Source organism: Trifolium pratense, linkage group LG3 (assembly GCF_020283565.1).
Source record: "Trifolium pratense cultivar HEN17-A07 linkage group LG3, ARS_RC_1.1, whole genome shotgun sequence".
Classification (NCBI taxonomy): Eukaryota; Viridiplantae; Streptophyta; class Magnoliopsida; order Fabales; family Fabaceae; genus Trifolium; species Trifolium pratense.
This window is the reverse complement of record NC_060061.1, coordinates 16459988-16487117: the sequence shown is the minus strand read 5'-3', so window position 1 is coordinate 16487117 and position 27130 is coordinate 16459988. Positions and strand designations below refer to the sequence as shown.

The 27130-nt window shown below is 35.3% G+C and overlaps 2 protein-coding genes across 2 annotated transcripts; both read left to right on the top strand.

Annotated features, from left to right (window-relative positions):
- The first annotated feature begins 3601 nt into the window (after positions 1 to 3601).
- Positions 3602 to 5541, top strand: LOC123919062 (berberine bridge enzyme-like 4). The gene has a single exon (XM_045971284.1). It carries the CDS (start codon positions 3665 to 3667, stop codon positions 5249 to 5251), a length of 1587 nt encoding a protein of 528 aa, XP_045827240.1. The 5' UTR covers positions 3602 to 3664; the 3' UTR covers positions 5252 to 5541.
- Positions 5542 to 6913: 1372 nt separating this feature from the next.
- Positions 6914 to 26536, top strand: LOC123914663 (replication factor A protein 1-like). Its single transcript, XM_045965854.1, has 6 exons — positions 6914 to 7005; positions 7136 to 7315; positions 7461 to 7563; positions 25989 to 26153; positions 26249 to 26345; positions 26422 to 26536. Exons 1-6 carry the CDS (start codon positions 6970 to 6972, stop codon positions 26534 to 26536), a joined length of 696 nt encoding a protein of 231 aa, XP_045821810.1. The 5' UTR covers positions 6914 to 6969.
- Positions 26537 to 27130: the final 594 nt, after the last annotated feature.

Below are 27130 nucleotides of genomic sequence, written 5' to 3'. Positions count from 1 at the left end.
GACGGAATCGCGTTCTGTGTTTTCTGTTTCTTGGTTTTGTCGCCTAGCAAGGGTGGAGGCTCCGCCTAGCAAGACTCCTAGGTTAAGTTTATGGGTTTTGGGGATGAATGCTCGCCTAGCGAGCAAAGGTTTCCAGAACGGGTGAGCTTCTGGCAGATGAATGCTAGCCTAGCAAGGAAAAACCTCGCCTAGCGAGACCGTATCTCGTCTAGCGAGCAGCAGATAGCTGTTTTGGTCAATTTTGGGGATAGGCTCCCTACTCTGATGTTCTAGAGCTCTGTTATAATGTTTAATAGTTGTTGTTTTGGTGTTTAAGGTGTGATATTAATTTATTTATTAATTTTAACCGTGATATGAAGTCTATCTTGAGTTATATGTTGTGTTAGGTTCAAAACATGGAACCATTGACGTGTTATGATGTTGATATGTTGGTCGTAAGATATATATATATATATATATATATATATATATATATATATATATATATATATATATATATATATATATATATATATATATATATATATATATGTGAAATAAAAATTTGGATGTAGTTACCGCGAACGGGCAATAAAATAAATCATATGTATGTGAAATAAAAATTGCTTAAAAGTTAATTGTGAATATAGCACCTGTACATCTACTTATATGATTAGTTCTCATTAGTAGATGAATATCCTCAAATATATACATGTATATAACAAATCTAGGGTCTTCATGTTCATGGCAGGTGCTTTGATCGAGAAGCCTTTCATGGTCATATACGTCTCCAATTAGAACACCACTAATACAATTCAATTTTGAAGAATGTTCTTGGTGTTCCCTAATATTTTCCATAATATGCGTTGTTCTTGATGCCTCAGCACATTCAACAAAAAAAATGAAATGAATTGGTCAAATTATATTTGTCTTTTATTACATGATATTATTTTTTATATGATTCTAGAGTTTTATATTCTAGAAGTTATAGTATGTGGTATATTTGAAGTTATTGAAAATTTATTTTCAAAATTTAATTGGACTGTTTTATTTTATTTTATTTTATTTTTACAAAAGCAAACTTAGTACATTTCATTCATAATAATAGTTTCAAATTTCAATACAAGGCGAAACAATGATCAAAGACCTAGGACTAGCAAAAGAACTGGATTTTTTTTTTTTGGTACAAAAGAACTAGATTTTAATTGGACTGTTTTATTTTAATATACTAAATTGAAAACTGGATTTTATACACTAAATTTTTAATTTTAAAATTTTAGCAGATATTATACTCTTCATAATTGTATATTTTAAAATTTATTTTAAATTTTTTATAATTTCATTTTTTGTATAATTGTTATTCTTGGGGAAACAAATTATAAGGATCGATGTTCGATATTCATTTACAAAACATACTTCTTCTTTTTTCTTTATGTTCTTCTAATTCTAGCGGACATTAAACCAAAAAAATAAATAATCTAACTGTCACCACTTTTATCTTCCTCTTGGTATATTGGGGAGAGATGTGGTTTAAAGTCAATTTTGACTCAAAATTACCCTTCAAATAATTTTTTCTTTCTTAGTTAAATAAATGTGATTCTCACATATATTTAGCGTCATTTTTGTATTTTGTTTGTAATTTTATTGTGTTAGTGCGACGTTTGTTTTAATTTTTTAAAATTTGTCTTGGTTTAGAGTCTTTGATTCCATCAGGTTTTCATTTATTTGTTTCAAGTTTAAGTTTGTTTCAATCATATCTAATGCAAATTCAATCGATAGCTTTAGTCTCATTAAGGTTATATCATGAATATTTCGGACACCTCAATACAATCATATTTATTTGTTTATGCAATTTTTTGTTTTATGTGATTAACATGGAATATTATGGGGCATGAATTTTTATTTAAAAAATGGATTTTTATTGTAATTGGATGTTTTGTATAATGTTTATAAGAATTTTTGTTGAAATATTTTATAGTAACATTATATTTAATATGTATGGACATGAATTCAAACCTTGCTACAACCACTTCATTTTTTTTTTACTAACAAACAACAATTTCATTCATTCAAATCAGTAGAAAGTACATCGGTAGAAACCACTTCAGTAGAGTTTTTAACCGATATCCGTTTGAGTCTTTGTAAACATATGTCTGTAGGTTGGCCATTTTTCACAACTCTAATTATTATAGAGAAAAATAAAAAAGAAAGACTCGAATTTAAATTAATATTAGTTGATGAGTTCTCATTTGTCACTATTTTTAGAGTCTTTTTAATAAGTTTTAATATTATTTTATTAGTTTAGTGTTTAATTTAGAGTCGTTTTAAATAAATTGCAATTTTTAGTTGTTTTTTTTTTTTTGACAAAGTTGCAATTTTTAGTTTATTGAGTCAATTGAATGTTTTTCTCTATTAAAATAATATTTTGTGTAATTTTTATTTTATTGGTTCAACTTAATACATTTATGTATGGGTTGGTGTGAATAGACAAAGACCAAACTCTTACAAGCTAGCACAATTAAAGAAAGAAAAACACATGTGGGCTTAGTGTGACGTTGGGCCATTGAAATGAGACACATATGGTGGAAGCCCATGTCCATGTGAAGAAAAATTGAGGAGCCGTGCAGGAAAAAAGAAGACGGAACAGAGGGAAAAGGAAAAAGCTGCGCTACAATGCAAGGAATGGAGAATTGAAGATACTTGTTTGTAGTTCATGGTAGCTAAACTCTAGCTTAGATGAATTTATTTTTTTCATAGCCTGGTGGCTAGAAATTCCATCATTTTAAGGTGAAGAAGTGAGATGATCGGGGTTCGAACACTGGCCCCTGCATAATAATGCATCGTCTCTGCCAACTGAGCTAAGTCACGAGACGTCTTTTAGATGAATTTAATTCTAAGTTGCTTAACTTCATGTAGTATTTGAGTACTGTTTTAATTAATTACGAAGTTAGTATTATTTAATCATGCTTGTTATTAATGTTTTTTATGTCTTGATCACATGTGAAATGATTCTAGATAGAGATTCACTACTAGCCCTAGGTTTTGATATTTGATCTAGAATGATTATTCAATTAGCAATTGTTTTAGATATATCGAATTGTTAATTGTGATTTTAGGAATTAACGTTCAATCAAACTTTCTTCAATTATGATATCTCCTAAGAGATTAGGGGATTATAATTGAGAAAGTTGGTTATGAACCAAGAGATTTGTCGTAACTATTTTGTTAATTCGTCGTAATATTAATGAAATAATTAATTGAAATAGACCATATTTTCAAGTTACTTTAATTTTAACCCAATTGCAATATATACAAACTCCCCAATTGATTTTATATTTTATCCTAAGTAATTATATTTAGTTGTTTTGTTATAAGTTAATCTCAATGCCTGAGAATCAATATATTTTTATTACTTTACCATATAGATTAGTATTTGTCTAATTAGAAAAAACTTTTTTTTTGACCAAACAATAACACAATGAACTTTTTATTTTTGACCAATCACATAGAATATTATAAAAACGCGCAAGTTAGAAAAGTCATTAATATCTAGTCTAGATAAAAAAAGAAAAGTTGTAAATACATCAATATATATAGAGTTGCAATGTTGCACAAAGACATGCATAACACATAGCAAACCTCAAAAAAACACATAGCAAACCATATTGTTATATACTATTATACCATGGAAACAATGAGAATTTTGTCTTTTCTCGTGACAACCTTAACAATTGCCATGTCTATTTCAACAACATTATCACAATCATCCGTTCAAAATTTTCTCAATTGTCTTTCACATTCCCATGTCTCGGAAATGATCATTCACACACCAAACAACAACTCATTCTCAACCATCCTCAACATGAAAATACGAAACAAGAAATTTAAAACACCAACAACACCTAAACCTCAGGCAATTATAACCGTAAAAGATGGTAATCATGTTCAAACAACAATTAAATGTGCCAAAAGCAACAACATTCAGATTAGAATCCGAAGCGGCGGCCACGACTACGAAGGTTTCTCATATGTATCAGACGTGCCTTTTGTCATTGTTGACACGTTGCATCTCAATTCTGTTGATGTCAATTTACAAGAAGAAACAGCATGGGTTGGATCTGGTGCAACACTTGGTAAGATTTATTATACCATTTCAAAGAAAAACAATTCTCTTGCATTTCCATCCGGGGTCTGTTTTACTCTAGGTGCGGGTGGTCATTTTTCTGGTGGTGGATATGGAAATTTAATGAGAAAATTTGGTCTTTCTATTGATAATATCATTGACGCAACAATTGTTGATGCCAATGGTAATATACTTGATAGAAAATCAATGGGAGAAGATCTTTTTTGGGCTATAAGAGGTGGTGGTGGTGCTAGTTTTGGTGTTATTCTTTCATGGAAACTTAAATTGGTTCAAGTAACTCCACAAGTTACTGTTTTCAATGTAAAAAGGAATGTGAGTGATGGTGCAACTGATGTTGTTTATAAATGGCAACTAATTGCACCAAAATTGCATAAAGATCTTTTCATTAGGGCGCAACCTAATGTTGTTCAAATTGAGCAAGGAGGTAAAAAGACAGTGCAAGTTAGTTTCATTGGACAATTTTTGGGGTCAGTTGAAAAGCTTTTACCATTGGTGAGTGAGAGTTTTCCTGAATTGGGTTTGAAAAAAAGTGAGTGCATTTCTATGCCTTGGCTTAATTCCACTCTTTTTTGGTATGATTTGCCAATTGGTACTCCTCTTGAAACATTGTTGGATGCACCAAAAGATCCCCAACCAAATTACTTAAAATTTAAATCAGATTATGTGAAGAAACCTATTCCAAAAGAAGGTATAGAAACTATATGGAAAAAGATGATTGAAGGCGAGACTTTGTATATGCAATGGAATCCTTATGGTGGAAGGATGGAAGAGATATTGTCATCAGAAACACCGTTTCCTCATAGAGCAGGAAACTTGTTCTTGATTCAATACATTAATACTTGGGTTGAAGATTCTCCTGAAGCTATTGATCGTCATGTGAATTTCTCAAGATCGTTTTATCAATTGATGACGCCCTATGTTTCGAATTCTCCAAGGGAGGCATTCCTCAATTATAGGGATGCAGATATTGGTGCCAATCGTCCAAGTAATGTTACAAAAATTGATATTGCTAGAACTTATGGAAAAAAGTTTTTCAAAGGAAACTTTGAAAAATTAGTTAGTGTGAAAGCTAAAGTTGATCCTGATAATTTTTTCAGATATGAACAAAGTATACCTACTAGGTCTTGAAAAATTCATATGTAGTGTGAATTTCCAATAAATAAATCCACTCTTACTAAGTTTCAATAAAATAAAACTGAAGTGGAAGAGACATTACTCGTAAATAAATTCATATGTAGTGCTTTGCATAAACGATTTCTAGCTGATCTCCTTAATATATTGTTTACTTGTTATTTGGATCTTGTTACTACTATTTCCTTTTTATTTACGAGGCCAGTGTTGTAATATTCTAAGTTTATTGCTTTGTCTTCTTCAAAGAATATGTGAATATGTTATTAACCGGAACTTGAAAGTTGATTTTTTAGTAATTGAACTGGGTTACTAATACTATATCCCGTAAATAATGAGAACCTAGGAAAAAAAATTATTGGCCAACAAATACCACTTTACTTTGAGAAAAATAACTCTTTTCATATCAATACATGATCATGTTTATTCACTTTTATTATCATGTTTTTAACATTTAACAACACATCTCTATGAAATCCATGAGACATAATATTTGGAATCCAAAAAGCATGAGAAAACTGCATTTGAACAATAAAAATAGTGACCAGAGGGCTATTGCGCACAGACAATGGACTTAGATTAGACCATAACTCTTGGCGCAAGCCATTTACTCTTGCGTTTTTAGGTGTTAGTCATATATCATGATACTAAAAAAGTATAATTTAGTGACGGAAATTAGAGAGGGAATCAAATCTCTCACTAATTGCCACGGAATTTGTGCCAACTTAACACAAATTTTATAGAACTTAAATTGACAAACATCAATGATGAAATTTGTGAGGGAATCCGTCACAAAATATCCTTCACAAATTCCCTCACAAATTTGATGAGATCATATGTAGTGAGGAATGTTACAATAGAATTCCCTCACAAACTTTGATTTTGAGAGGAAAAAATTTCCTCTCAAAATATAAATTTTTTTGAGAAATGTTTCCTAGACACAAATTTGAAACACATATCAAACAAATATACGGTCGGTATATCATTTTCACTTTTTAAATAATATATTTTCTTCCTCGGTTTGCATGCACACTCCCATTTTTTCTTGTATATGATACTTTGTCAAATACGTGTTGGTCACAATTGTGTCAATACCTTAATTTTTTTACAAGAGATTCAAAATATACATGTTGTTATCTATATTCAAATATCCTATATATTAACAATGCAAACCCATTCGTCGAGAACTATTTCAGCCAAAAATCATCCAGTTTTCAAAATACTGAACTCTCCTTGATTGGGCCACTGTTTGTTTAGAAAAAATAGGGTTTTTACTATTAGATTGTACCTCAAAATTCTCATCAATGGATACATCTCTCTCTTTCTCTAGACTCCTCTCTTCTTCCACCACCACATCACTCTTATCTCCCAAAACCAAAACCCTCTCTTCCAATTTTACCCTCCCCCTCAAACTCAACCGTTTCAACCCAAAACCTCTCCGATTTTCCACTTCATCCAAAATCTCCGCCACCATCTCCGTCGGCGACAAACTTCCCGAATCCACCTTCTCATACCTCGACCCCGCCGGCGAAGTCCAAACCATAACAGTTTCCGACCTAACAAAAGGCAAAAAAGTCGTTCTCTTCGCCGTTCCAGGAGCTTTCACACCAACATGCTCACAGAAACACTGCCAGCTTATCATGTGCAATTGTTCCAGCTTAATAGGGTGTTTTAGATTCGTTTTTCAAAAGCTTTGCGCGCGTAAATTGATTCTGATTATGGGAATACTATGCGGCTTTGTTTCTAGCAATTGGGTAAGAATATATTCTGATTCTTCTTTTCTCTATAATCATTTGAATAAGACTATTCTCAACAGTGTGTTATTGTTTGTGATTCTCACTTATAAATATCCATAATTTCTTTTCTTCTTCCATTGCATTTGAGGCTGAATCAGTCATCCAATTCGATTTCGAAATGGCAACCCAATTTGACATGTTGTGCGATGTTCTTCCTGGGCATAATTCATGGAAGTTCAAAGTTCGTGTCCTCCGTATGTGGGCAATTTCTTCTTTTATGAAGCCTAATGAGTTGAACTCTATGGAAATGGTGCTGATAGATGAGAAGGTTTGTTCGTAATATTTGGTTTGTTTGCTAATTCATAGAATTGATTATTGTGTATGATTATTTTTTTTTGGTTTTGTTTTGATATGTTTCTCGTGTTCTTGGTGATGGTTGATCTATAAATAACGAAACTTTGAATAATACACAGGGAGGTAAGATTCATGCCTTGATAAGGAAAGAATTGGTTTACCTATTCCAGAATAAATTAAAGGAAGGGGAAGTTTATAAGCTATCAAACTTTGATGTTGTTCCTGTTGGAACAAAATGGATTTAAAAATGTTTGCCCCTAAATCTATAAAGGTTTTGATGATAACAAAGTATTAATAAACAATTGGAAGGACTAAAAATTTATTTTAAGTACGCAGATATAAGCATCAGGTAAGCTCTGAGTGAACTTCAGAGGATGTGAATTCAGAAGTTCAAGCGCTCAGAAGATGTTGGACTTCAGAAGATACAACATTCAGAGGATGAAGACTTCAGAACTTCTTGATTAACTTCTAGCTTCATCAAAGTCTGAAGATCTCTTTGAAAGCTGTGAAGATTCCCTTTGCTAGTCAACTCTTCTACCAATGAAGAAAAGGACCTTTCAAGCCTGATCAGTCCAGCTACTCTTGTTTTGTCTGTCCTCTTTTGAGAACGTGGGTCTTCAGTTTTGTTAGCTGAATAAGGAAAGTCCACTCTGCAGTAGTCAAAGTAACTGAAACTCTTTCTTAGTTTTGGATACAACCAAACTGCATCAAGACAGACTGCTTGAAGACAAAAGATTATCAACTCCAACGGTTCTTTTTGCAACGACTCTTTTCTGGTGATATATATACTAGAAGGATAAGCTGCAACATATATACATAATCAAGAATTGAACGTGCGCTGAATATACTCTGAATTCTGTGTATACAAGCTCTGAACCTCTTATCAAGTGTTTTTGCACTTTAGTCAAATACTTTGTACTCTCTGTATTTGTTCTCTTTAGGTTCATCTAAGAGCATTTGTATATTGTTATATACTTTACTATTACTTGAGGAAACTTAAGCTTGTGTGCTTAAGTGTGAAGTCTTAAGCTTGTGTGCTTGAGCATTGTTGAGAAGTCTCTTGCTTGTGTGCTTGAGCAGGTGTAATCTTGTGTGATTATAGTGAAATCCCTTGGAAGTGCAAGGGGACTGGACTACTCTCGTTTTGTGAGAGGAACCAGTATAAATTGCTTGTGTGATCTCTCTCTCTCTCTTGTTATTATTTGTGTTATTTATCCGCTGCTAACGTAGTTGAGTTAAGAACTTGAAAAAGTTTTAACTTAGCTAAAACACAATTCAACCCCCCCCTTCTTGTGTTTTCACACCTTCAATTGGCATCAGAGCACCTGGTCTGTTACTTTCACTTAACAGTGAGACAGTAAAGATCTTGTGAGAACACTATGTCTGGAGGAGACGATAGTAGTACTAGAACAACCGGTGAAGCCGGTGAGGCCAGTGGAGTTGGTGGTGGTCCTAGAAATGCTTTTGGTTATGATTACTTGAGTAATGAATCACATGAACATAGTGGCAATAGAAAAGCCCTTATATTCAATGGTGATGCATCATTATTTGAGTGGTGGAAGGAAAGACTGTATAGCAATATTACTGCTATTGATCATGAGTTGTGGGATTTGGTTGAGCTGGGAGTAACTTTTGAAAACTTAAATGAACATGGAAGATTGTCCATTGAGCATAGAAAGTTACTCACACCAGCTAACTTAAAAATCTACACTAAGCATCATAGAGTAAAGGATATTGTTGTTGGTGCTATTAGACATGAGGATTATGTCAGAATAGAGAACAAGTCTACTGCTAAATCTATCTTTGATTCTATGTGTGCTACCTATGATGGTAATGAAAAGGTTCAAGAGGCTAAAGCTAGTCTTTTGATAAGGCAATATGAACTATTCACTATGCAACAAGATGAAAACATTGAGACTATGTTTACAAGGTTTCAAATCCTTGTATCTGGTCTTAAAGCTCTTAAGAGAAGTTATTCCACCTATGACCATGTTCAGAAGATTCTGAGAAGTCTTCCTATTGCTTGGAGACCCAAGGTCACTGCAATAGAGGAAGCTCAAAATCTCAAGACTCTGAGTCTTGAAGCTCTGATAAGCAATCTCAGAAGCCATGAGATGGTTCTGGATGCTGACTCAGAAACTAAGAAGAAGTCCAAGTCAGTGGCTTTACAGTCAACTAGGATTACTTCTAAGGCTCTTAAGACTCAGCTTCTTGATATTGAAGAAGAATCTTCTGCTGATGGTCAAGAGGATGAGATGAATGAGGATGAGTTTGCTTTATTCACCAAGTTTCAGCAATGGAACAGATTTAACAAAAGAAATTTCAGAGGTAACAGCTCCAGAAATTTCGTCAGCAAAATGGATGATCAGAAGAACTGCTTCAACTGTAAGAAGCCAGGACACTTTATTGCTGATTGTCCAGAAATGTCTGCTAAAGACAAAAGCAAAAGATACAGCTCAAAGAAGCAACAATTCAAGAGCAAATTGAAAAAGAGTCTGATGGCTACTTTTGAAGAGCTATCATCTGAGGAAGAAGTTGAGGAAGAAGAAGAGGCAAATCTAGCCCTGATGGCTTCAGCTGATTCAGATGCAGACTCAGACGATGAATCAGAATCAGAATCAGATTCTGAAGTAACTGATGAGGTATTTTCTGACTGCTCTAAATCTCAACTTATAACTGCACTTAACAAGGTCATTGAGAAACATCTCAGAGTGTTAAGTAAACAAAAAGTTTTACAAGAAAAGCTTAACACTCTGACTGAACAAGCAGAACACTTTCAAGGTCTGTATCAAGAAACTCTGAATAGAGTAAATGACTTTGAAAAGGGTTGTGCTGTTTGTCACAAACCTATTGATGAGCAGGAAATAGCTCTTCAACAGTTTGTGCATCTCAACCTTGGTAAGAGCAAAGCTGCTAATCTTGTTTATAATGTCATGAGACATAGAGGAGAGGGACTTGGCTATGAATATGGTAGAACATATTCAAAGCTGAAGACCTCTGCCAAAAAGGTTGGAAAATCTTGGGTTTATTATGTTGTTCCACAAAGTGAAGAGGGAAAGAATCTTGGTAATGTTGAAAATAACAAAAATGATCTGAGTGATTTAGAAGCTGACAGCTCAGAGGAACCTAGTTTCTCAGGATCTGGAAAGAAAAGTTCAGAAGATAGAAGTTGTTCAGAACCTGAGAACATCAGTTCTGAAGTTCTGAAAGCTTCAACATCTGAAACTTCAAATTCTGAATCCAAAGGAACTTCAGTACCTGAAGCTAGTCAATCTAAAAGATCAGAAGTTTTTAAAAGAAAAAATTCAAAATCCAAATCTCAGATGAAGTACAAGACTCAGATTATTTATGATTCTAGAGTAAGTAGATATAATCAATCAGAACATGGGATTGATGATAAATACAAACCCTGGAATCATAAACAATCCAAATCTTGGAATAATAACAGATTTCAAAAGAAAAGGTTTCAAAAAGGTCATTATTCCAAACCAAGATCTTTCTCTAACACTAGACAACATAGTAAGCATGTATGGACTAACAAGCGTGGACCCAGAAGATGGGTACCAAAAGCTGAAATAATGTATCATTCAGATTTACCAACTAGGAAAGGATATGTCCTACCTAGAGTATGGAAACAAGTCCTATGCAAAGGAAGAAGGGCTTATGTCCTAGACCAATGGCTGACAAGTTCTCAAGTTAACAATCAGAACTTGATAAATGAAGAGGAAGAATATTGGGATGACTTTATCATTAACCTTGATGAAGAGTTCTATCGCAATGATTAAAGTTGTTTCTCATACAGCCTGCCACTCAAAGAAATATCATGAAACACTCATGGTATCTGGATAGTGGATGTTCAAGGCATATGACTGGTGATAAACAACTATTTTCTAAGCTGACTATGAAAGAAGGAGGATCTGTTGGCTTTGGAGGTAATCAAAAAGGAAAGATAATAGGTACAGGTACAGTAGGTAATTCTTCCCTATCTATTAATGATGTTTGGTTAGTTGATGGACTTAAGCATAATCTATTGAGCATAAGTCAATTTTGCGACAATGGTTATGTAGTCATTTTTAATAAGGAATCATGTACTGTAACCAAACAATCTGATAACTCCATTATATTCAAAGGTATGAGAAAGAACAATGTTTATAAAATTAATCTTTCTGATTTGAATGAACAAAAAGTGATGTGTCTTTTGACCTTGAGTGAAGAAAAATGGATCTGGCATAAGAGGTTAGGCCATGCTAACTGGAGGTTAATCTCTAAGCTTAGTGATCACCGTCGTTTCGTGATCAAAATAATTTTAAAATAAGTAGTACAAGGTAGTGACCTTGGTCGTTTCGCAAGGACTCACGATCGGTTTAACAATATTAGAATGAATTTAAAGGTTGCAATTTGGGGTTTTTTTGTTTGTGGAAGCAATAACAGAGATTACGAATTTAATTAATATAAAAGCAATCAATCCATTGGTTTTAGGCACTTTGTTTATCATCTATCATGGGTTCTTATATGAATATTCATACAGTTTATGCTTCGGCTGATTATAGAACTAATTTAACAAGCGAAAATCAGTTTTATAACGAATTTGTTGATTAAGCACCAGCGTGTTCGACTAACTATGGCGATGATCAAGCGTCACCAATAACACAGTTAAAAATCATAACAATAATTCGGCAGCCCTATTTTGCAAGCGAAAATAATATAACAATTTCCTATTCAGATTAATTTGAACAAGCGTGAATTAATTTGAATAGTCTCAATGTTATGAACGTGAAACAAAATAATTAAGCATCAATTGCATCAACTCATACACAAAAGAGAGACAAGAAAATTGATATATGATAAGCATAAACATAACGATTTGCTATTAAAACCGAACCTCAAGATTCGAGAACAAAGTTCCTTACACCAATGGATCAATAGAAGTTTAGTTCTCCATGGAAGATGACGGCTGCTCTAGGGTTTGAATATTTCGTGAACAGTGAGTGAATAACCCTAGCTGCCTTTTTTTCGGTTTAAATAATACATGGAACGGGCCTTAAAACAATTGGGCCGAAAAATATAAAGTTGTGCTGAATTAAATTCGTCTGGAACATAAACGCAATTATTTGACACACTTGCGCTCCGAACTGGGTTTTGGCCTCAACATGAAAGTCGTAGCTCTTGATCTCAGCTTTCCAACGCATCTTCCCGCGCCTCAATCCGATATTTGTAACTCCAGTTATGACCTGCGGACCGGAAGGGTGTCAAAGTGCTATTTATTCATAAATTAAGTGCGAAAATAAAATAGAGTTAGAAATAAACTTAAATATAAAAACACCTTAAAATAGTGAAAATAGTAAATTAAACCATAGGAATACACTAGTACAATAGTAGAAGAATGTGCATTAAAATGCACTGATCAAATTCCCCCACACTTGAACTTTTGCACTCCGAGCAAAACTCAAATGAAAAATTTAAAAACAAATCACAAGCAGTCAACATATTCCAGGTTTCAAGCTTCAAACCTTGGGTCAAAATTCAAAGATTGGCACAATTCTTATCTATCAACTTTCAATAATAATCTTGCGTGTGTGTGTGTACTGTCTCCCACTGTCAACCAAAGTAATGTCAAGATCCCTCTCTGAAACTACCATTCTAGATGCTAAGTTGTCATTCTTTTCCTATAATTTTGGATTTAACCAGAATTTCAGACTAGGGGGGGCTATTTCTTTTCAAGAGATCAAAAGCTTTTCAACATTAACTCAGGGGCAACTACCTTCAAGCTTTATTATAGTTTATTATTATTTATTGTTTTTAAGCTTTAGGTACTACTCCACCTTTTCACCTGACGGGATCTTACTTGTAATAAGTCCAACCTGTTACTCAGAGTAGAGCATCCTACACCGCACTTGTTCCTCCAGTTTCGGGCACAGGAACTTGTTCCTCCAGTTTCGGGCACAGGAACTTATTATATTCATTAGTTTTAGCTCTTAAACAGTTTCCCTTTTTCTCAATTAATAGCAATGATCGGTCTATCTGTTACTCTAGCCTTTCCCCCACACTTAGTTCTAATCATACCTCCATTATATTCAAATTAGAGAACTTAGTCTAAAGAATAAATATTTCAGAGATTTATCTAGACATTACTAAGTTTGACAGTGTTCAAGCAGTTGTGCATTAAGTTGCAAAGACTATCATGTCAAGTATCAAAACAAAAAACTCCAAAAATTTCACTGACCCTACAGCTATTTGCCCTAGCCTTAGAACATGTGACTACTCATGATGATTTATTTTATTATTATTTTTTATTTTTTTTTTAAAACACAAAAATGTAAATGTAAATGTAAAATGTCCCTCCCCACACTTAAACCAGACAGTGTCCGCAATGTAATCTAAACATAAAGTGAGAGTAAAGGAAGGAACACACCCGAGGGGCTAAGGTGTAGCGGCTGGTGCTGGTGCTTCTATGTCTGGTGGTTTTGGTGGAAGCCCTTCCACACTTTTATGGAGCAGCTTCAACCGTTGTCCTTTTGCTTTGAAAACCTTGCCAGTACCTGTACTTTTAATTTCTATAGCACCAGAAGGAAAAACATTAGTCACGACAAAGGGGCCAATCCACTTGGATCGAAACTTACCAACCATATCTTTCAGGCAAGACTTAAACAGCAAGACTTTTTGGCCAACAGAAAATTTCTTTTTGGAAATCATCTTATCATGGAAGTGCGTAGTCTTTTCTTTATCATGGGAGTGTTTGGTTGGGGCAGCCGGAATGTCAAGAACTTTAACCGTACAGACTGCCTCATTGACAACAACTTCACCTGTATGAATGTTATTATCCTGCAAATCAGATTCAATCTTAGCACAAACAGAGCAAAGATTAGTGTTAGTAACTAAATCCATATAAAAAACAGAATGTTCTTCCACGGGATGTTTCATGGCATCAAAAATGTTAAACTTAGCGACAATGTCGCCAAACTCCATGGACATGGTTCCATCATAAACATCAACTTTTGTTCTTGCCGTTCTCATGAATGGTCGGCCTAGAATGATGGGTGCCCTGCTGGAATTAGTTTCTCCCTCCATGTCTAGAATGTAGAAATCTGCAGGAAGAATCAAGTCATTAACTTGCACCAGGACATCTTCTACCTTCCCAGCAGGGCGGGCATTGCTCCTGTTTGCTAATTGCACGATTAAACCTGTAGGCTGCAAAGGACCAAGATCAAGGTTATTATAAATAGAAGTAGGCATAACATTAATACCTGCTCCCAGATCAAGCATACAATTTTCAAACTTGTGATCCCCAATGGAACAGGGAATACCAAAAACTCCTGGATCATCACACTTTTCTGGCATGGTCTGACTGAGAACTGAGACATTAGCTGAGGAACCAGTTTTGGGCTGAATGAAAGCAGAAACATTTCGTCCCAAACTGACTCTCTCATTTCCCTTCAACTTCCTCTTGTGTGTGCACAAGTCTTTCAGGAATTTTGCATATTTAGGAATCTGTTTAATTGCATCAAGGAGAGGAATGTTAACCGCACATTTTCTGAATACATCTAAAATCTCCTTGTCTTCCTCAACTGTCTTCTTGATATTTTTCTGCACCCTTTGAGGAAAAGGAATTGGTGGCACATATACTCTTTCTTTTTCGGGTTCGGTCTCAGTTGTAACAGAAGGAGGTTCAGGAGCAGATGATGATGCAACGGTTTTCTTCTTCTTTTTCTCTGGAGCTGGTTCTGACACTCTTCCAGATCTCAAAGTAATTGCGCTCACATTCACATTCGGATTCGGCACTGTTTGTGCAGGAAGGTTACCAGAGCCTTGGGCTTGTAGTTGGCCTATTGCATTGGCCATTTGTCCCATCTGCGTTGTCAGGTTCTGAATGCTAGCATTTGTTCGTTGTGCCAGTTGCTTGACAAGGTCTTCCAGTGAAGAAGTGGCTGGTGGGGCAGCAGGGGCTGCAGCTTGTGACTGATTCCCATATTGGAGGTTTTGATGATTCCTCCAACTAGGGTGATATTTGTTGGTGGAGAGGTCAGGATTGTTGTACCTGTTTTGATTGTAAAGGGCTGCTGCTGCATATGCTTGAGGAAGCTCAGTTATTGTTTCATCTTGTAGAATGGGGCATGTATCAGTCGGGTGCTCAGAAGAAGTACAAATACCACACACTTTTGCTGGTTGAGCTTTGCTAACTGCCAACTTTTTCACCAAGGAAGTAAGTTCATCAATTCTAGCATCAAACTTGGTTTCGAGCGCCTTGATGGAGGAAGAGGAAGACTGAATCTCATTTACACTTGCAGAATTATTTCTGGTTGTAAACTGTTGCGAGTTGAGTGACATGTTCTCGATCAAGGCCTTTGCAGCAGCTGGAGTTTTATCAACAAGTGCTCCACCACTTGCAGCATCCAAAATGTTTCGATCCATTGGTAGCAACCCTTCATAGAAATATTGGATGAGTAATTGCTCGGTGATCTGGTGTTGGGGACAACTGGAAACTAGATGTTTGAATCTTTCCCAGTACTCTGCCAATGATTCGTTTCCTTGCCTAATGCCGCATATTTCTTTTCTGATTGATGCTGCTCTAGAAGCGGGAAAGTATCTCTCTAGAAAGACCTTCTTCAAATCATTCCAAGTTGTGATAGAATTCGGCTCAAGATAGTACAACCAATCTTTGGCAGCACCCTGGAGCGAGAATGGAAAGGCTCTAAGCTTGATATGATCCTCTGTTATACCTTCAGGCCTCAATGGTGTAGAACAAACTACCTGAAATTCCTTCAAATGCTTATGCGGATCCTCACCTGCAAGACCATGAAACTTGGGCAACAAATGTATCAAACCAGATTTCAATTCAAAAGGAATATCAACGTCAGTATATTGAATGCATAGACCATTGTAATTGACATCAGGAGCAGCAAGCTGCCTTAGTGTTCTTTGTTCAGCCATGTTATCAAAAGCAAGTTTAGAATCAAATAAAGTATGCAAAGAGAAACTATGTAAGAATCAGAATCAGACTCGTTAATGAAACAAATAGAAAGAAGAGATATGGTTAAAATAGATTCAAAAAAATATAAAAACACGAAATTTAGTCTAATTAAGTAAAATAAGAATTTTGGAAATTAGTTTGGAATTTTCTGAAACTATAAAAACAGAAATAAATTAAAATAAAATAGTAAAACACGGAATTTGGACTTTTTAGGTTGCCGTCACCTATTTTGACCCAAAATAGGGGATTTTAAACTCTGATTTTTTTCTGATGAACAGGTACAGGAAAAACTCGATTTAGAAAAGATTTTCCAGAAAACCGTTTTTTTTACGAAAACTGATTATTAGGGCACGTAAAATCCAGAAAACACGAGAAAGCAAAGGCTAGAACGCAACCACACAGAAACTGAGTCTAATATTAGCTAAAATCAATTGAGAGTCCCCGGCAACGGCGCCAATTTGATCACCGTCGTTTCGTGATCAAAATAATTTTAAAATAAGTAGTACAAGGTAGTGACCTTGGTCGTTTCGCAAGGACTCACGATCGGTTTAACAATATTAGAATGAATTTAAAGGTTGCAATTTGGGGTTTTTTTGTTTGTGGAAGCAATAACAGAGATTACGAATTTAATTAATATAAAAGCAATCAATCCATTGGTTTTAGGCACTTTGTTTATCATCTATCATGGGTTCTTATATGAATATTCATACAGTTTATGCTTCGGCTGATTATAGAACTAATTTAACAAGCGAAAATCAGTTTTATAACGAATTTGTTGATTAAGCACCAGCGTGTTCGACTAACTATGGCGATGATCAAGCGTCACCAATAACACAGTTAAAAATCATAACAATAATTCGGCAGCCCTATTTTGCAAGCGAAAATAATATAACAATTTCCTATTCAGATTAATTTGAACAAGCGTGAATTAATTTGAATAGTCTCAATGTTATGAACGTGAAACAAAATAATTAAGCATCAATTGCATCAACTCATACACAAAAGAGAGACAAGAAAATTGATATATGATAAGCATAAACATAACGATTTGCTATTAAAACCGAACCTCAAGATTCGAGAACAAAGTTCCTTACACCAATGGATCAATAGAAGTTTAGTTCTCCATGGAAGATGACGGCTGCTCTAGGGTTTGAATATTTCGTGAACAGTGAGTGAATAACCCTAGCTGCCTTTTTTTCAGTTTAAATAATACATGGAACGGGCCTTAAAACAATTGGGCCGAAAAATATAAAGTTGTGCTGAATTAAATTCGTCTGGAACATAAACGCAATTATTTGACACACTTGCGCTCCGAACTGGGTTTTGGCCTCAACATGAAAGTCGTAGCTCTTGATCTCAGCTTTCCAACGCATCTTCCCGCGCCTCAATCCGATATTTGTAACTCCAGTTATGACCTGCGGACCGGAAGGGTGTCAAAGTGCTATTTATTCATAAATTAAGTGCGAAAATAAAATAGAGTTAGAAATAAACTTAAATATAAAAACACCTTAAAATAGTGAAAATAGTAAATTAAACCATAGGAATACACTAGTACAATAGTAGAAGAATGTGCATTAAAATGCACTGATCACTTAGCAAGCTTGACCTTGTCAGAGGTTTACCTAAAATCAAATATCACTCAAACACACTGTGTGGTTCATGTCAAAAAGGAAAGATTACAAAATCTTCTTTTAAACCTAAGAACATTGTCTCTACCTCAAGACCATTGGAACTTCTTCACATCGATCTTTTTGGGCCAGTTCAAACTGCCTCTATCAATGGAAAGAAGTATGGATTAGTAATTGTTGATGATTACAGTAGATGGACTTGGGTAAAATTCCTAAGAACAAAAGATGAAGCTTATGATGAGTTTAGCATCTTCTGCAAACAAATTCAAAATGAAAAAGGCTACACTATTTTAAAAGTTAGAAGTGATCATGGTGGAGAATTTGAAAATGAACCTTTTGAAAACTTTTGTGAAAAATATGGCATTCTGCATGAATTCTCCTCTCCTAGAACTCCTCAACAAAATGGGGTTGTAGAAAGGAAGAATAGAACTCTGCAAGAAATGGCCAGAACCATGATGCATGAAACAAATGTAGCAAAGTTTTTATGGGCAGAAGCTGTAAACACAGCATGTTATGTTCAGAATAGAATCTATATCAGATCTAAGCTGAACAAAACTGCTTATGAATTGTTCAAAGGAAGAAAGCCTGATATTTCTTATTTTCATCAGTTTGGGTGTACTTGTTACATCTTAAACAACAAAGTCCATCTAAAGAAATTTGATGCTAGAGGTTACAAGGGTATCTTTATAGGATACTCTGAACGCTCAAAAGCATACAGACTGTATATTTCTGAAACACACACTGTGGAAGAAAGTATGCATGTCAAATTTGATGACAAAGAGCCTGACCAAGTGTCAGAGCTTGTGGAAGGTTTGTCTAAATTTCAGGTATCAGAGGATCAATATTCAGATATTCCAAACTACTCAGAACATCCATTCTCTGAAGAACCTCTGAACATAACAGTTCCTACAGACTCTGAACAACAAAGAACTGAAGCAACTGCTGAACCTGATGTTGATGAGTCTGAAGATGATGAGCCCCCAAGAAATACCTTCAAATACAAATCATCACATCCAGAGGAACTGATATTAGGCAACAAGGATAGTCCAAGGAAGACAAGATCTCAACTGAGAAATGAGGAATCATTAGTTGGTCTTATCTCAATGATGGAACCTTCAAAGATTGATGAAGCTCTGAAAGATGATGCTTGGATTGTAGCAATGCAAGAAGAGCTGAATCAATTTCAAAGGAATGATGTGTGGACTCTAGTGCCTAAACCTTCACACAAGAACATTATTGGAACAAAATGGGTATTCAGAAACAAGCTGAATGAACAAGGTGAAGTGGTAAGAAACAAGGCTAGATTGGTTGCACAAGGTTATAGTCAACAAGAGGGGATTGACTATACTGAAACCTTTGCACCAGTTGCCAGACTTGAAGCAATCAGGTTACTTCTATCTTATGCTGTTAATCATGGAATAACCTTGTATCAGATGGATGTTAAAAGTGCCTTTTTAAATGGTTTCATCTCTGAAGAAGTGTATGTTAAGCAACCTCCTGGTTTTGAAGATGTCTCAAACCCAGAACATGTTTTTAAACTAAAGAAATCACTGTATGGTCTGAAACAAGCTCCAAGAGCTTGGTATGATAGACTCAGTAATTTTCTTCTTGAAAAAGGTTTTGAGAAAGGAAAGGTTGACTGCACACTCTTTAGAAAAAAACCAAAGAAGACATTTTAATCATTCAAATTTATGTTGATGATATTATCTTTGGTTCAACTAATGCTGCTTTGTGCAAGAATTTTTCTAAGATAATGCAGGATGAATTTGAAATGAGCATGATGGGAGAGTTGAAGTTCTTTCTTGGAATTCAAATCAATCAGAAGAAGGAAGGAACTTATGTTCATCAATCAAAATACACTAAAGAACTTCTGAAGAAATTCAATCTAGATGACTGCAAGATAATGAACACTCCTATGCATCCAACTACCAACATGGGCAAGTCAGATGATGAAGGAAAGGTAGATCAAAAGGTCTACAGAGGTATGATTGGTTCCTTACTCTATCTGACAGCCTCTAGACCAGATATTTTATTCAGTGTATGCTTATGTGCAAGATTCCAGTCAGATCCTAGAGAGTCTCATCTTACTGCTGTAAAGAGAATCTTTAGGTATCTGAAAGGAACAACTAATCTTGGACTTCTCTATAAGAAATCCAATGATTATGTGCTAAATGGATTCTGTGATGCTGACTATGCTGGAGATAAAATTGAAAGAAAATCCACAAGTGGCAATTGTCAATTTGTTGGTGAAAACCTTATCTCCTGGGCTAGTAAGAGACAAACTACTATAGCTTTGTCTACAGCAGAAGCAGAATACATTTCAGCAGCTAAGTGTTGTACACAACTACTCTGGCTAAAGTATCAGTTGGAAGATTATCAGGTAAGCAGTAACAATATTCCTTTATATTGTGATAATACTGCAGCCATTCATTTATCTAAAAATCCTATCCTACACTCTAGAGCCAAACATATTGAAATTAAACACCATTTTATCAGAGATTATGTTCAGAGAGGCATTATAGATATTAAGTTTGTTGATACTGAAAATCAATGGGCTGACATATTTACTAAAGCCTTACCTGTTGAAAGATTTGATTTTATAAAGAAACATCTGAACATGTTTTCAATCTCTGAATGAAAATTTTTTTGGCATTTAAAGTGTAAGAGGTTATGTATATCAGAACTTATGATTCAGAACATCTGAAACACAAGCTCTGAAGAACTTGACTCTGATAGAGAATTTTAAATAACTCAGAGGCTCTGAACTATTTAAGTGGGAAACGTTTAGTATTCACTGCTGAACAGTTGTCCATTAAAATAGCAGTTACCGAGTAAATTTCTGCACGTGGTCTACGTGTGTCAGGTAGTGGGTGGTTAATGATGATTTTTGGTATTCAACCTTCTGTCAATTAGCGTAACTTCCCAAATTTGCTATTTTCGTGTTAACTGTGTGCATTTAAATAAAACTTTCACAATACACTTGCACACTATTCACTTTCACAACCTACACTTTCATATTCTCTCTAAACCTCCAACACACTTTCTTTCTCTCTCGTTAGTTTCCAAACCCTACCCTAATCTCCAACAATGGCTGGACCTTCGTCAACTTCTTCAACAAAGATTCCACCGTTTATGTTCAAGAATCTTCAGATTGTTGGGAACGAGATGGAGTTTCCTGAATCTGAACTTTGTTTTCTGTCTGAGAAGATTGTGGATTTTGATAGTCTTTCTGCAAATGGTTTTGAAGTTAAGCAGTACTTTACATCACAAAGATGGGATAAGTACTTCGACATGCTTAACGGTCCTATCTACCCAGACTTGCTTAAGAAATTTTGGATGAAAGCAAGAGTGTTTGATAAACATGAAGCAAAGAAGGAAGAGATTGCTGCTATTGAGAGGAATCCTAGTCTGAAGGGTAAAACTAGGAAGGAAATGGGCTTGCTGGAATTTACAGGTGTTCAGATTAGGTCTAACATCTGTGGGATGAATATGGCTTTCTCACCAATTCATTTCAATGCTCTCCTTGGTCTACCTAACTCTGGGATAGAGTTAGATGCTTTTGAAAAGGATACCAGATATAGAGATGATCTTCTGCATCTCATCTGCACTGACTTCAAGCTGAAAGGGAAAGTCAAAGGATTGACTGACGAGTGCAGAGTTTTGTTCAAGATAATCCTTGCTTCTATCAGTCCAAGAGTTGGAGGGACTGATACAATCTCCTGGACGCATCGTCATTTGTTATATTTCCTTCTGACAAGGAAGAGAGTTAATCTTGGAGATTACTTTTTTGAACGGATTTGTGAAGCAATTTTTGCAAGTAAGTCTCAGAGGAAAACTACTATAGTTTATCCCAGGTTGTTGTCAGATCTTCTATATCAAGGTCACGTGATTCAGAACCTGCAGAAGTTCCATCCAGAACTAGTTCAGAAGAAGCTTTATCCAGAGATTCTGAATGCTAGTTTTCTATCCAAGATGCGTTTGATTGCATCTAAGCCTGTTGCTCCTCCTAAAGAATTGTCTGTTAGGCTTGAAAATCGTCTGTACGTTGAAGGCTACCCTGTTATTTCTGAAGCTGATGCTGAGCATGTAATCCAAGACTATTTGGAAGTGCTCCGACAAGAAGGATTTGTTGTTGATAGAAGTATGGTTCCTCCAGCTCCTGTAAACTTGTATAATCCTAAGAGGAAACCAAAGAGGAAAGCTGAACAAGAAAAACCAGATCTTCTGGCTCAGAAGAAGGTTAAGGTAGAAGAAGCTACTGCTGAGCAAAGAACAAAGAGGAAACATGAAGCTTTGACTGGAAAAGCTGCTGCACCATCATCAAAGGAGCCTATCATTGTTGATGATGAAGAGGAAAGTGAAGATAGTGAATCCTCTGAATCGGAAACTGAATCTGATGAAGAGACTCTGGTTACACGTTTGAGGAAAAGACCTGCTCCTACTCCTAAAGGTAAAGGTAAGTCTACTAAGTTCATCTTTAATGAAAATGAGATTGGAATAGGTTACACTAAACCTCTTAGAACTGTTTTACCAACCTCTGATATTCCAACCTCTGATAACCCTTTGTCTGAACTCGAGAAACATCTTAGTCCAGACCCTCTGAATAATCAAACCTTCACCCAGAAACCTTCATCACCACCTAAGCCTAAATCACCTCAACCTCCACCCCAAAAAGAAACACCTATCATATCACCATCTGAACCTGAATCACTTATTCCTAACCCTGAACAACCTAACCCTGAACAACCTAACCCTGAACCAACAGCTGAACACAAATCTCCTGAACCATCCCCTGAACACATTTATCCAGAATCAACCTCTGACATCTCATCATCTGAATCAACACCTGAACCTCAACCTCAACCAAATGCTGAACACGCTTCTCCTGAGCGTATTCATACTAGTGCCCCCAAGCCTTCAGAGGCAGAAGTTGTGATTATTGACAACCCTGCTACTGAAACACCTAATCTCTCTACCATTCCAAATCCTTCACCCTCATCATCTAACCCTTTTTGTAATCTATCCACTCAGTTTCATGATGATTTATGTAGATTATCTAAGATAAAGGACAGGTTCTTAGTTTGTCCTTCTGATGTGGACCTAGAAGTGTCAAGCATTAAGGCAAGGATTTGCAATGCCTTGGATGATGCTGCTAAAGAAATTAAGGCTGTGATTGGAAGAAGAGACTTGGATGTGATAAGCTTCATGAGGGAAAGTCTGGCTAGGGCTGAATTGAAAAGGTTAACCATGTTTAATCATGCTGGATTTGAACTTGCTAAGCTGGAAGCACTTGCTGCTGCTGAACAACGTCTGAACGCTTTCAAAGTCATCTGGATAGACTCCAAGCTGTTTCAGAGTCTTGAAGCTCAGAGGTCTGAGTCTGAAAGGTTAGAAGAAGCTGCTGCAAGAGTTGCCCAGTTGGCAAATGAGTTGCAACCAGAGGACATTTCAGAGGATGATGTGCTTGCTTCTCAGAATCACGAGGATGTGCTGATGATTGATTACCCAGAGGAAGGTGAACCCTCTGATAAAGGCAAGGCACCTTTGGTTGAAGAACAAGCGCCTTTGGTTCAAGATCAAGCTCCTGTTGTGGCTGATCAGTTGCAGATCTTTCAAGAAGCTCTGAGGGAGCAGCAAGAAGGTTTGGAAAGGCAAAGGACAGCTCACCTCAACTTGGAATCCAAAGTGGATGGTCTAGTTTCCAACGTGGGATCTTTGAACGACAAATTTGACCAACTTTTAGCCTTTCTTAAGAAACCCTAGGATTCTAAGCACTTGTTTTAAGTTTTTTTTATTATTTATTTTCTTGAACACTTTTTCTGGTTTATCTATTTCAAGTTGTTTTGTTTATGTTTTGCTTGCTTACTTCTTTCATGTTCACTTGATATTTATATTTTCTTGATAAATAAGAACATAAGAACACAAGATGCTTTTTAAAACGAAATTTTTTTAATGATCTAACAATGTTGAGTACATTGGTAACAAGAAAAAGAAAAAGACAACCTAATCCTAATCAGATGGATAAAACTCAGAAGAAATCTCTGATTTCTCCTCAGCATCATCTGATGAAATTTCTATGGGATCCGGGTTTTGCTCTTGTTCTTCTTCTTCTTGTTCCTCTTCTGGAACATAGCTAGCCAAGAACTCAACATAGTCAGCATCATCTTCATTCTCTTCAGCTTCAGAATCTGATGAGATGATTATTATCTCAGCGTCTTGTGGTTTCTTGTTGTCTTCTTTATCCCTCTCATCGTTTTCGCGTTTTTCTTCATCCTTCTTTCTCTTAAACTCTGCGATGCGTAAACTAAATCTTTTCATTATTCCTAATCTCTCTTGTTTTACTTGTTTACTCTTGTTTTTCCGTGAAGAAGGCATGTTAACTCGTTCACCTTTTATAAACCTTTGAGCGCGTTGGTTTTCGTTTTTGAAATTAATTCACCTTTGTAACAACCACTCTTCTTCTTTGACTGTCTTGGTTATATAACTTTGTTTTACTTTTTGATAATGACAAAAGGGGGAGTAGTTACGCATTAATTGATAAGTGATAAGTTCAAAACTGAAACCACACTTTTATCTCGCTTTTATCCGTTAAGTTAAAAGTTGTTACTTTTAAGTTGTTTTACGTATTTCAAGGTGGAGACTAAGTTAGTTGAAACTAAAAATAAATTTCATAAATAAGGATAAGTTAAGAGTGCAATTTTAACTTAGCCTTATGAGACTTAGGGGGAGAGCTTGCAAACCTCTCACTCTGAAGAAAGATATGAAACTTGTTTTATTTCAAATTATCTTAATCTTATACTAAATTAAAATATCATGGATAAAACATAAAGTTCAGACTTTATGGAGTATCAATCTTAGGGGGAGCTTGCAAACCTCATAAACCTAAGAGAAACGTGATAAGTTAATTTAACAACAATTGTCAATTAATACTGATGTTTGTCATCATCAAAAAGGGGGAGATTGTTGGAACAAAATGGATTTAAAAATGTTTGCCCCTAAATCTATAAAGGTTTTGATGATAACAAAGTATTAATAAACAATTGGAAGGACTAAAAATTTATTTTAAGTACGCAGATATAAGCATCAGGTAAGCTCTGAGTGAACTTCAGAGGATGTGAATTCAGAAGTTCAAGCGCTCAGAAGATGTTGGACTTCAGAAGATACAACATTCAGAGGATGAAGACTTCAGAACTTCTTGATTAACTTCTAGCTTCATCAAAGTCTGAAGATCTCTTTGAAAGCTGTGAAGATTCCCTTTGCTAGTCAACTCTTCTACCAATGAAGAAAAGGACCTTTCAAGCCTGATCAGTCCAGCTACTCTTGTTTTGTCTGTCCTCTTTTGAGAACGTGGGTCTTCAGTTTTGTTAGCTGAATAAGGAAAGTCCACTCTGCAGTAGTCAAAGTAACTGAAACTCTTTCTTAGTTTTGGATACAACCAAACTGCATCAAGACAGACTGCTTGAAGACAAAAGATTATCAACTCCAACGGTTCTTTTTGCAACGACTCTTTTCTGGTGATATATATACTAGAAGGATAAGCTGCAACATATATACATAATCAAGAATTGAACGTGCGCTGAATATACTCTGAATTCTGTGTATACAAGCTCTGAACCTCTTATCAAGTGTTTTTGCACTTTAGTCAAATACTTTGTACTCTCTGTATTTGTTCTCTTTAGGTTCATCTAAGAGCATTTGTATATTGTTATATACTTTACTATTACTTGAGGAAACTTAAGCTTGTGTGCTTAAGTGTGAAGTCTTAAGCTTGTGTGCTTGAGCATTGTTGAGAAGTCTCTTGCTTGTGTGCTTGAGCAGGTGTAATCTTGTGTGATTATAGTGAAATCCCTTGGAAGTGCAAGGGGACTGGACTACTCTCGTTTTGTGAGAGGAACCAGTATAAATTGCTTGTGTGATCTCTCTCTCTCTCTTGTTATTATTTGTGTTATTTATCCGCTGCTAACGTAGTTGAGTTAAGAACTTGAAAAAGTTTTAACTTAGTTAAAACACAATTCAACCCCCCCCTTCTTGTGTTTTCACACCTTCAGTTCCAGTCGTTGGATTTTATCGTACAACTCTGCATCCTTACAAATTGATTTTTCGATCGAATACCAAAGTTCAGAATTTTGCGAGTTCTGATATTCCTATTTTGGGATTTTCTTTCACCGATCTTGCTGAAGTGGCTAGCTACTCTGTTAACTATGATTACCTAATAGGTAATTTTGATTTGAAGAACCTTACAAATTTTGTAATTTTCATCGATTAATGGTCATTGTGTATCAAGTTATTTGTTTCTTATGTCATTGTGTAGATGTCATTGGTTTAATCTCTGGTATATCAAATGAGAGGGAGTATATTCGTGCTGGCAAAGTCATCAAGATGGTTGTGCTTGAACTTACAGACAATAGGTAATACCAAGTTTAAGTCGGTTAATATTGGTTTTTGCCTAAATTTATTTGCACACTAAATTTTCAATCGGATCAGTGGTAAATGTGAATGCGCGTTGTTTGGTGATCATGTTGATGAGTTGCAAAGATTAATTGGTAATTGTCCTTCCGGTCTCCACGTTGATTCAACTTGGTTGTTTGGTCATGTTTAAAGGATGTACTTGTGTAAGTTATATTTTGCTGCATCTAATGTTTGGTCAGGCTGTCCCAACAATGCATTAATAAAATAGATAATATCATCTATTCTTTTAGCAGCGCTAAAGTTTATTCCGAAGCACTGGATTTTATCGCCAATAGAGTAGATAATCTTACTTAATTTTTAAACTTAATTACCACGTTAAATTCCTTTCAAGTGGATTGAATTTTAATATGAAAGGTAACAACATTGGAATTTTTATAAGAGTTTAATTGTTGTGCACCGTTGGTGTAATTTTTTTTTACACATACATCTTATTACGCGTTGCCACATCATTTAGTGAATATGACACATCACATATTTTTAATTACCATACACGATATGTTCGTATATTATTTGACGCATGTATAAAATAACCTTACACCGACTGTGCATATAAATTAAATTTTTTTTTATAAATACATAAATAATTTTTCCCACTGAATTAATATTTCGAAATACATGGTAGGTTGAAGAGAAACAGTGGGTGGGATTTGAAAAATTGCATGAGATTTTTGTTATAAGGTTTGGGCCACTGAGTGTTTAATTCTACTTCCTGTGACCCAATTGT

Coding starts and splice junctions, on each gene's coding strand:
- LOC123914663 (XM_045965854.1), top strand. CDS start 6,970: ATGGGAATACTATGCGGCTTTGTTTCTAGCAATTGG. Junction 7,564..25,988: donor ATCAAACTTTGATGTTGTTC/CTGTTGGAACAA, acceptor CACCTTCAGTTC/CAGTCGTTGGATTTTATCGT. Junction 26,154..26,248: donor TAACTATGATTACCTAATAG/GTAATTTTGATT, acceptor GTCATTGTGTAG/ATGTCATTGGTTTAATCTCT.
- LOC123919062 (XM_045971284.1), top strand. CDS start 3,665: ATGGAAACAATGAGAATTTTGTCTTTTCTCGTGACAACCTTAACAATT.